Consider the following 10,194-nt stretch of genomic DNA (forward strand, 5'->3'; position numbering starts at 1 on the left):
AGACCGTGCTTGGTGCCCCCCCCCCACCCCGTTCCCCTTCCCCCCCTCCCAACAGTGAGTGTCCAGGTTATCCATGCCATATTCATCCTTTTACACATACTCGGACGTAGCTCCTCCATTAATCAACCTCAGCCTTCTTCCTCTCCTCTCCTTCCATCTGGCTTTGCTGAGGTTTCCCCTCCACTACCTGGAGTCCCTCTGGTGCCCCAGTGCTCCCTCGTTTGGGCATGTTAGGTCCACTTCTGTGCTTCTGGTTTTCTTCTAAGTAGGAGCAACCTTTTTCAGTTTCTTTTCATTATTATATAATAATGGCTGTGGCGTTCCAGACATCTTGTAGGAGACAGCGGCAGCAGCTGGAGTCAGTAGGGTCACATCTAGAAGGACCCGTCACTACTCTGCCCTGGGAGGCCGCTGGGGCGAGGGCTGGGCTGGGGTGGTGCTGGCCGATGGCCTTACACATTTTACAGCGCAGACTTTGAGAAGCCATGACAGCTCTCTGGGTGGGCACCAGCAGGTAACAAGGTCCTGCTTCCTGTGTAGCCCCAGCTCTGCTTTAGAGATCGCTCCCCACCCCTGTCTGTCTCTCTGCCTCCGCCCCTTCCTCCCTGTGCAGCCTAGTTGTACTGGGGATTTCTCCCCATCTGCCTCTCCGCTTCTCGGCATCAGCCTGGGCCCTCACTTGAGAAACCTTCGAGGATCAGGTGGTCACTTTGCAGCCTCACCCCAGCTGCGATGGGTCTTTCCCCACACCCAGCCCCGTCCCCTCCAGCAACAGACACCTGCTCTGTAGCTTGTTTTTAGAGAAAGGCCTCAGGTCTCCCGCAGGCTCCCCTGCACCCTGTGCCTGCAGAGTGCCCGGGGCTTGGCCCGGTGGCCGCTTGTCCCCGCCGCCCTGCTGTGCCTTTGCACTCCCTGCCCCACCTGTCCCTGGGAGGCCTGCTCTGGCTGCCTTATTTTTTTGATACTGGGGATTGAACTTGGGGCCATTCTACTTCTAAGTCACACCCTAACCCTTTTTATTATGAAACAGGTCTCCCTAGGTTGAGAGTCTTAAGTTGCTGAGGTTGGCCTTGAACCTGCAATCTTCCTGTCTCATTCTCCTAAGTATTAGGGTTACAGGTGTGCATCACCACTCCTGGCTTTCTGATCTCTCTTTTTGGTATTGAGGATTTGAACCCATGGGTGTTTTACCTCTGAGGTGTACCCCCAGCCTTATTTTTATTCGTCTTATTTATTTATTTATTTATTTATTTGAGGGTCTGGGAATGGAACCCAGGGACATTCGACTTCCAAGCTACACCCTCTGTCCTATTTTTTATTCCTTATGTTTGAAACAGGGTCTCACTAAGTTGCTGAGGGCCTCACTAAGTAGCTGAGGCTGTCCGCAAACCGCGATCCTCCGGTTTCAGCCTCCCGAATGCTGGTATTACAAGCGTGGGCCATCACGCCTGGCTTATTTTTATTTTGAAACAGGGTCTAAGTTGCTGAGGACTCACTAAATTGCTGAGGCTGTCCTTGAATCTGTGATCCTTCTGTCTTAGCCTCCCAAGTACTGGGATGGCAGGCTTCTGCCACCACACCTGGCTCTGGTCACTCTTTTAAAAACTGTGTCTGAGTCCCACCTGGCACTCTGGACCCCCTGCTGAGCTCCATCTCATTCCTGGTGGGTGGTCATCATCTCAGGCCAGACAGGGAGATCTGTCCATATCAGCCTCTTCCCAGAGGGCTGTGATGTCTGTGTCCTCTGCTGTGTCCAGCCTGCAGTGGGTGCTTGGAGCCTACCCCACACTGCAGCGCAGTCCCCGTCCCCTGTGCCAGGGCTGTGCTTGCCTCCAGTGGCTGGGTAAGGCAGGGAGGAAGGCAGCAGACCAGCCCACAGTAAGCTTTGCTGATGCTGGATCTAACTGGACTTAAGCCCTTGGGGACATCTAGTCTGGAGAGTCCCCCCTCTGCCATTTGCAGTGGCTAGAATTCAGATTCCAATGACATTTGAGAGTAGACTCACTGTTGCAGGCCGTGTGGCATGTGGACTGGCCTGCTGGACTGCCGAGTGGTCCTGGTGGGCGCTGCGTGGGCCACAGGGCTGGCCCCTCAGCACCGGGAACAGATGCAGTGGTTGGAGAGAGGGGCCCGTGGGGCCGGCGTGCCCTTGCAGACCTGCACATCGAGCCACTGCGAGGTCCCACCGGCCCTGGCTGTGGGGCAGGCCCTGGAGACATGGCTTATGCCCTGTCTCCACCCTGTCAGGTCGTGTGGGGCAGGCGGTGGCACTGCGGGCCAAGGCCTTCGGCTTCAATGTCCTCTTCTATGACCCGTACCTGTCGGATGGCATCGAGCGGGCCCTGGGGCTGCAGCGGGTGAGCACACTGCAGGACCTGCTCTTCCACAGTGACTGCGTGACACTGCACTGCGGCCTCAACGAGCACAACCACCACCTCATCAACGACTTCACCGTCAAGCAGGTGGGCGCTGCGCCGCCGAGGAGCCCCGCCCACAGACGCCTCTTGGAGCCCAGTGTGTGGGCCAGGCCCGGCTCCTGCACAGCCCACCCCTCCACACAGGCGCCATCTTGCCCCACACAAAGGCCCTGCCACCACCTTTGAGGCCCTTGTCATTCCCACAGGGGGCACAGGCTGACCTGTGGTCTTGGGGCCCTGGGAGGGTCTGCACTGGCATGGCAGGCTCTGCAAGACTTTGCTGAGCCTTATCCCTTGAGGTATAAGCTGGGCAGGCCCTCCCATGGCTCCAGGCCATCCAGATGTTGTGCTGTGTATATGTGTGAACACACCTTTGCATTCGCATGTTTGCATGTGTATGTATGAGTGTGTGTACATCTGCACACGTGTGGCAGGTTGCCTGCCCACTGCGCCCCAGGCCCCTGCAGCCATGTACAGCCCAAGGCCAGGCACCTGTCACCATGGATGCCCTTAGTGGGCTGTGCATGGCACCTGGACGCTAGTCAGAGCTGTTGGCATCAGGTTCTCAAGACAGATGGCACTGGGCCACTACGCCCAGGCGGACTTGCCTGGGGTGACGCTGGGATCATAAACCATTTACCAGCCAGGCGTGGTGGCGCAGCTTGTAATCCCCGGCTTGGGAGACGGAGACAGGAGGATCGCGCAGGTTCAAAGCCAGCTGGCTTAAGAGACCCTGTTTCCACATAAAATGTATAAAATAGGTCTGGGAGTGTAGCCCGGAGGTAGAAGGGCTTCCAGGAACCCCAGTACCACCAAAAATCAAACCCTTTACCAAGAAGTGGAGGGAACCAGCCCTGAGGGCCTGCCTAGGGCGAAATGAAAACTACCTGTGCTGGAGCCGACAGGCTCCCTGAGCTCAGGCAGAGTGGCTATGGTGGGGCTCCCAGCGTCAGGGGCCACGTCAGAGGAGATGCTCCTGGCGCTGCCAGCCTGGGCTTTGTGGGTGCATTGACAGGACTTGAGCCCCACTAAAGGATGAGGCCTGCTGGAGAGGCCAGGGCTGCAGGGGGCCCGGGAGGGGCAGCCAGGGGGTGTGGGCACAGCAGGAAGTTGAGTGACCTGCTGTGGCCAGCGGCCCCTAAGTAGAGCAGGCCTGAGCCTCAACTGGCCTCTCAAAATGTGCGGGCAGCACCCCAGCCCTGCATGCAGCCTGCATCCAAGAGGCCCCCAGCCCCGTGGGGTGGGTCCCCCTTCCCACGGCCACCTGCTCCCTGTGCTTCCTGGTGGTGGGAGGTGGGTTTGCCCGGGACACGCCGCTGGCTGGGGGCCTGGGGAGCACTCACGTTTGCCATCTGGTCTTCTCAGATGAGACAAGGGGCCTTTCTGGTGAACACGGCCCGTGGCGGGCTGGTGGACGAGAAGGCCCTGGCCCAGGCCCTGAAGGAGGGGCGGATCCGCGGCGCGGCGCTGGATGTGCACGAGTCAGAGCCCTTCAGGTGCCCCCCCCGCCCACCCCCGGTGCCAGTCCCTGTCCCTGGTCCTTCTGTTTGTGGGCCTGGGCAGGCCGCACCCACCAGCCCACTGGCTGTACCTGGAGATGGCCTCATGGGTTCAGGCTCTCTCTGGCCAGGCTCCAGCCTGCCTTGAATTCGGCCCCACTGGGCCAGGAGGGAATGAGGCCGCCGTGCCTGGACATGGTCTTCATAGGCCCTGGTCTCAGGCGGCTGTGAGGTCAGGGTCACACATCCACCTCCTGCTCTGAGCTCATCTTCCTCCTGGTGCCTGGCTGGGTCTCAGCCGACTTTCAATGCTGTGAACCAGGACACTGGGCCACGCTGTGTGCCCAGTGCAGCCAGGCCCCACGAGGCCACCTTCTCCTCTTGGTGGCTGAGCCCATCTTGGGGCAGCAGGCTAGACCTGGGTTGGGTGCTCAGCCTCAGAGGAGCTGGCGATGGGGCTGTGTCTGAGCCCAACCCTTGGTGCTGACTGACTGAGACCAGGAGGGTTCTGTCTTCAGGGACTCTGTTCTGTGGTCAGGCCCAGGGCCTGGCCACCTCCTGCCCCTCTCTAGCTTCAGCTTCTGACCCTGTCGTGTGCCGTCCTCAGTTTTAGCCAGGGCCCTCTGAAGGATGCGCCCAACCTCATCTGCACCCCTCATGCTGCGTGGTACAGCGAGCAGGCATCCATCGAGATGCGGGAGGAGGCGGCCCGGGAGATCCGGCGTGCCATCACAGGTGGGCCTGCTCTGGTTCTGACAGGTGGGCTTATGGTCAGTTCAGGAGGTGGGGTGCGCACCTGGGAGGACCCGCTGGCTGAGCCTGTGCTCGCGCTCAGGGTTAAGCGGCAGATGCCCAGGTGGACAGCACTGGGGAGCGAGCCAGGTGAGGGAGGAAGGCCGGCCCTGCTGCACAGGCGTGCTCCTGGTGAGCCTGCAGCGGCAGCACACTGCCATCCCTTACTCTTCTACTCCTCCCAGGCCGGATCCCAGACAGCCTGAAAAACTGCGTCAACAAGGACCACCTGACGGCTGCTACCCACTGGGCCAGCATGGACCCAGCTGTGGTGCACCCTGAGCTCAACGGGGCTGCCTACAGGTGAGCAGGCAGGCAGGGCTGGACCGGGCCATGGAGGCGCAGCGCCTCAGGGCGGGCCACACACATGCCTGAAGGCTGGAGAACCAGATCTCTTGGAAGACCAGCAGGGGTGACCCTGAGGCCTGCTGGCCACGGGAGCGCTGGGCGGAGGCCACCAGCAGGCCAGAGGGTGGACGAGCAGGCCCCGGGGCAGCCAAGCAGCGCCTGGGGGAGTCACTCGGAGGTGCCCTCCCTGCTGAGGAAGCACTTGTGGTGCCGGGGTGGCCACCCCAGGGTGTCAGGGCTATACCTCAGGGAGGGCCTCCCATAGGTAACCTCACATGCCCGCCTCCTCTCCCAGCAGGTACCCCCCAGGTGTGGTGGGCGTGGCCCCCACCGGCATCCCGGCTGCAGTGGAAGGCATCGTGCCCAGCGCCATGTCCCTGTCCCACGGCCTGCCCCCCGTGGCCCACCCACCCCACGCCCCTTCTCCTGGCCAAACTGTCAAGCCTGAGGCAGACAGAGACCACACGAGTGACCAGTTGTAGCCCGGGGGGAGCTCTCCAGCCTCAGCGCCTGGCGGAGGGCGCCGCGCACCCTCAGCCCGGAGCGTGCGCAGGCGGCGCCCGCAGCGGGGCCCGGCGCCCAGAGACTGGCCCGGGCGCGCGTGGCGGCGAGGCCGCGGCGCCCAGTCCGTCGTCGTCGTCTCATCCCCTGGGCTGGCTCACTGTCCTGTGTCCTCTTGTTCCTCGTTAAGCAGAAGAAGTCAGTAGTTAATTCTATCATGAATGTTCTTGTCTGTGTACAGTTTTTAGAACATCACAAAGGATTTGTTTGCTTAGCTGTCAACAAAAAGAAACCTGAGGGAGCTTCGGCAAGTCGGTTTGAGGTTGATTTTCCTTTTCTATGTGGAACGTGCCCGAGCGAGGCGGTTGGCACACTTCTCAGGACAATGAATCCTTCCCGTTCTTTTTATGCCACACAGTGCATTGTTTTTTCTACCTGCTTGTCTTATTTTTAGAATAATTTAGAAAAACAAAACAAAGGCTGTTTTCCTAATTTTGGCATGAACCCCCCTTGTTCCAAATGAAGGCGGCATCTCGAAGCAGCTCCGAGGAGGAGAGCTTGACGCCCAGCGTGCTCGCTGACCACTGACGTCTGTCCTGGGGGAGGCGAGGGCTGGCAGTGTCCTGCCCACATGGTGCCGTCCTGCTGATGTGGTAGGCTAGCAATATTTTGGTTAAAATCATGTTTGTGACTGTAACCATTTGTATGAATTATTTTAAAGAAATAAAAGTCCCAGAAAGAGCCGGCACGCCTGGAGTCTGTTTTAGTGGCTTCCTCTCCTGGTACACTGGTGGTCTTGTTCCTTGCAGTCAAGGCCTGCAGGTCTCAACTTGGCTTCAGGAGCAGGAAGCTGCGGAGGGCTGTGGCCCCGAGCCTGCCAGGCCTGCCCCTGCCTGTGTCTGTAAGAGAAGGGCTCCTGGTGTGGTGCAGCTGCCTGCGTGCCGATGCAGAGGGGCGTGTGCTGGGCACTGGGCTGTCCAGTCGCGGTCCACCTGCCCTTCTTGGACACTGCCTGTGATGGGGAACAGCAGGGCCACAAGAGTAAGGGCAGCCAGTGTCCAGAGCTCTCTAAACGAGGCAGGAGGAAGTCTGTCACCAGCTCACCTACGCGGATGTGCCTCAGCTCTGGTCAGACCATTTGCCAACCAGCACCCCCTGAACGTCCAGCCTCCTGGCCCCTGCAAGCTTCTGGGCGGTCCTGTCAGCGCACACCAGCAGGGCCCCTTGCATCCAGGCTGTGCCAAGGTGCACGTCGTAGCCTCAGGGTAGCTGGGCCTCCCCTGCCTGGGCTGTGCTGGCCTCCGCTGTGTGGCTATGCCTGCTCGCCCTCTCCTCTTGAGAGCGGTGCCTGGGGCTGCCAGGACCAGCAGAACAGGGCTGTGCTGCCAGGCCTTGGCCACAGCCAGACCTTGCTTCCAGGGCTCCACGGCTGCTTCCTCAGCCCCCATCCCCCCTGCCAGCCCTCTCTGCCGTGGGTTTGCCGTCTCCTGGCATCATTCTACCTGGGTACAGTTGACAAGACGACCGCAAGTTTCTGGTGGGATGGTTTTGCCATGTCCGTGCCTCCAACCAATATGATGGGTGCAGGACCCCAAGGGCCCAGCTCTGCCAGCAGTTGCCTCTGGGGTCTCCTCTCCTGATGGCTGCTCTCAGCAGCTGCCTCTGGGGTCTGCTCTCCTGATGGCTGCTCTCAGTGCCCTTCCTCGTCCTGGTGTGTGACCCTCCACCCTAGCTTGTACCGTGGCTCTTGGGAATCCTCTTTAGGATTACATACTTCCTGAAGTGGCCAAGTGTCCTGCCAGCCACAGCGCTGGGCTCTGGCTCCTGTGGCCACAGCCCAAGATGTGCATGTCCTCACTGGACGGGGCCACAGAGCTCTGCAGGAGCGTGCGGCTCCCTGCTGGCCAGGCAGGTGGGCGTGGGGACGTGGGGAGGTGGTGACTCAGTCGGACGGGCCTGGGGTGCAGCGCACACTGCAACCCAGAGCACCTGGGGGGCCACACATGGTCCTCAAACAGCCACATGGGTAAAGATTTTGACCCTAAACTTAGAAAAATACTTAGTCTAAGTTGAAAATGTTGGAAAAGAAGGCTGGAGTTAATGCTGGGCGTGGTGCGCACGCTTGTAATCCCAGCATTCAGGAGGCTGAGACCAGAGGATCGCGGTTCGCGGACAGCCTCAGCTACTTAGTGAGGCCCTCTGCAACTGAGTGTGACCCTGTTGCAACATAAAGAATAAAAAAATAGGTCAGGGGGTGTAGCTTGGAGGTCTAATGCCTCTGGGTTCCATCCCCAGACCTGCAGAAAGAAGAAAGAAAGAAAGAAAGAAAGAAAGAAAGAAAGAAAGAAAGAAAGAGAGAAAGAAAGAAAGAAGAGGGGGCAGAAGCTTGTGGGTGCTAGGGAGACGCCAATCCCTTCAGGACCCAGGGCAGCTGTGTCGGTGTTGACCCAGGTCCTCTCAGAAACGAGCTGGCTGTGTGGGAGCCGAGGTGACCCCGATCCTGTCAGGACTGAGGCTGGGGTGTGGGAGCTGAGAAGCCCAGCCCCTCAGGAGCTACCCCTCAAGCCTGACCATCCCAGCCACCCTTCCGGCCTCTTTGGTGGGGGCTCCGAGTGCGTTTTGGATGCAGGCCTGGAGGGTCACTGTTAGCTGGCCTCTGCCAGGACAGAGCCTCAGTATTTCCAAGTCAGATGGTTTATTTTCCTCTTAGACAAGGAACAGTGCCAAAGCCTATCTGTGGTGCTAGAGCCAAGGAGCCCGGATGTGACACTGTGACCTCAGGGCGGAGATGGAAGGAGTAAAACGTAGCTGTCAAAGAGGGTTTTTTTTGTTTTTGTTTTTGTTTTGGAGGTACTGGGGGTGGAACCTAGGGGCTTTTCTACCTCCGGGCTATACTCCCAGACCTATTTTATACTTTATTTGGAAACAGAGTCTCACTAAGTTGCTGAGAGCCTCACTAAGTAGCTGAGGCTGGCTTCGAACCTGTGCGATCCTCCTGTCTCAGCCCCCCAAGCGCAGGGATTACAAGCGTGCGCCACCACGCCCGGCTGATTTTGTGAGCATTCGATACTAATAAGTACTGACAGGTCCATCCCTGCCTTCAAACATGGACCTTCTCATTCACATTCTCACAGCTTCGGCCCCGACCCCAGTGTGACGTTAGGCTCTTGGACAATGGCTGCCTTGGTGCACAGGAAACCAAGTCTAGGCACAGGGCTTGGCTCATCCTGCCGCCCAGTCCTGTGCACCTGGGCCCGTGCCACAGGGACTCTTTCCTCGCACCTCCTGCCTCCCAAAAGGGAGGGTCATTAGATTTCTTTTATGGCCTCGAAAACTTCTTTGAGCCGGGCATGGTGGCACACACTTATAATCCCAGCATTCAGGAGGCTGAGACAGGAGGATTGCGGTTCACAGACAGCCTCAGCTACTTAGTGAGGCCCTTTGCAACTCAGTGAGACCCTATTTCAAAATAAAGAATAAAAAATCGGAGCCGAGCATGCTGGCACACGCTTGTAATCCCAGCATTCAGGAGGCTGAAACCGGAGGATCACAGTTTGCGGACAGCTTCAGCTACTTAGTGAGGCCCTCTGCAACTCAGTGAGACCCTGTTTCAAAATAAAGAATAAAAAATAGGGCAGGGGGTGTATAGCTCGGAGGTCAAATGCCCCTGGGTTCTGTCCCCAGACCTAAAAAAAAAAAAAAAGTTGGGCTAGAGATATAGCTTAGAAGTAGAATGCCCCTGGGGTTCCATCCCCAGTACTGGGGAAAAAAAAAAAAAATTGAAGGGATTCATGGAATAAAGAGCCCAGAGAAAACTGGCTTGGGGTGTGTGTGTGCACAGATGAGTGTGTGCACATGTGTGTATGTGTGGTGTGTGCAAACTTGAGACAAGGCCAAGGGGAAGCAAATGGACGGGGTTCACCCTTTGGTGAGTTAAGTGTAGAGCTAACAGGGTGGGTGGTGGGAAATGGTCTGTTAAAAGGAGGGCAGCCAGGAGTGGTGTCCATACCTGTAATCCCAGTGTTTTGGAGGCTGAGACAGGAGGACCGCAGGTTTGAGGACAGCCTTAGCAACTTAGTGAATATCTCAGCAACATGTGTGTGTGTGTGTGTGTGTGTGTGTGTGTGTGTGTGTGTGAGACTTGGGATGGAACCCAGGGACATTCTATCTCTGAGCTATACCCTCAGCCCTATTATTCTCTATTTTGAAACAGAGCCTTGCTAAAACAAGGATGGCCTCACTAAGTAGCTGAGGCTGGCCGTGAACCTGTGATCCTCCTGTGTCAGCCTCCCAAGTACTGGGATTACAAGCATGCGCCACCAAAACCTATGGCCTCTGTTTCAAACCAAAAATAAAAAAGGCTGGGGATGTAGTTTGGCAGTAGAATGCTTCTGGGTTCAACCCCCAACACGCCCCAACCACACCGGGAAGGCAAAAGACCGATGGATCTGGGATTGCACCCTGTGGTGGCTCCTGTTCCAGAGGGTGAGGAGGGCCGAGGAACGGAGGGCAGGGAGCCTCTCTGGCCATACAAGTGTCCCATGTCAGCAAGAACAAAGCCTGAGTCCTGAAGTGGACAAAGGGGTGATTTTCTGGGCTTGGGATGGCTGCGGAGTGGGCTGGCTCCAGGGGAGAGA

The 10,194-nt window shown here is 58.1% G+C and overlaps 1 protein-coding gene across 2 annotated transcripts in view; it reads left to right on the forward strand.

Annotated features, from left to right (window-relative positions):
* Window positions 1–5,538, forward strand: part of CTBP1 (C-terminal binding protein 1) — a gene marked incomplete at both ends in the record, with an annotated part of 30,382 nt that extends 24,844 nt beyond the window's left edge. Inside the window, 5 exons of one of the 2 annotated variants that reach the window (XM_080697802.1) lie at window positions 2,248–2,462; window positions 3,783–3,913; window positions 4,524–4,651; window positions 4,894–5,011; window positions 5,352–5,538. In XM_080697802.1, coding sequence (XP_080553928.1) covers window positions 2,248–2,462; window positions 3,783–3,913; window positions 4,524–4,651; window positions 4,894–5,011; window positions 5,352–5,538 — 779 coding nt within the window. The remainder of the gene's footprint in view (window positions 1–2,247; window positions 2,463–3,782; window positions 3,914–4,523; window positions 4,652–4,893; window positions 5,012–5,351) is intronic. The other variant, XM_080697803.1, reaches the window with a different exon arrangement.
* Window positions 5,539–10,194: the final 4,656 nt, after the last annotated feature.

This window comes from Muscardinus avellanarius (genome assembly GCF_963383645.1).
Source record: "Muscardinus avellanarius genome assembly, chromosome: 6".
Lineage (NCBI taxonomy): Eukaryota > Metazoa > Chordata > Mammalia > Rodentia > Gliridae > Muscardinus > Muscardinus avellanarius.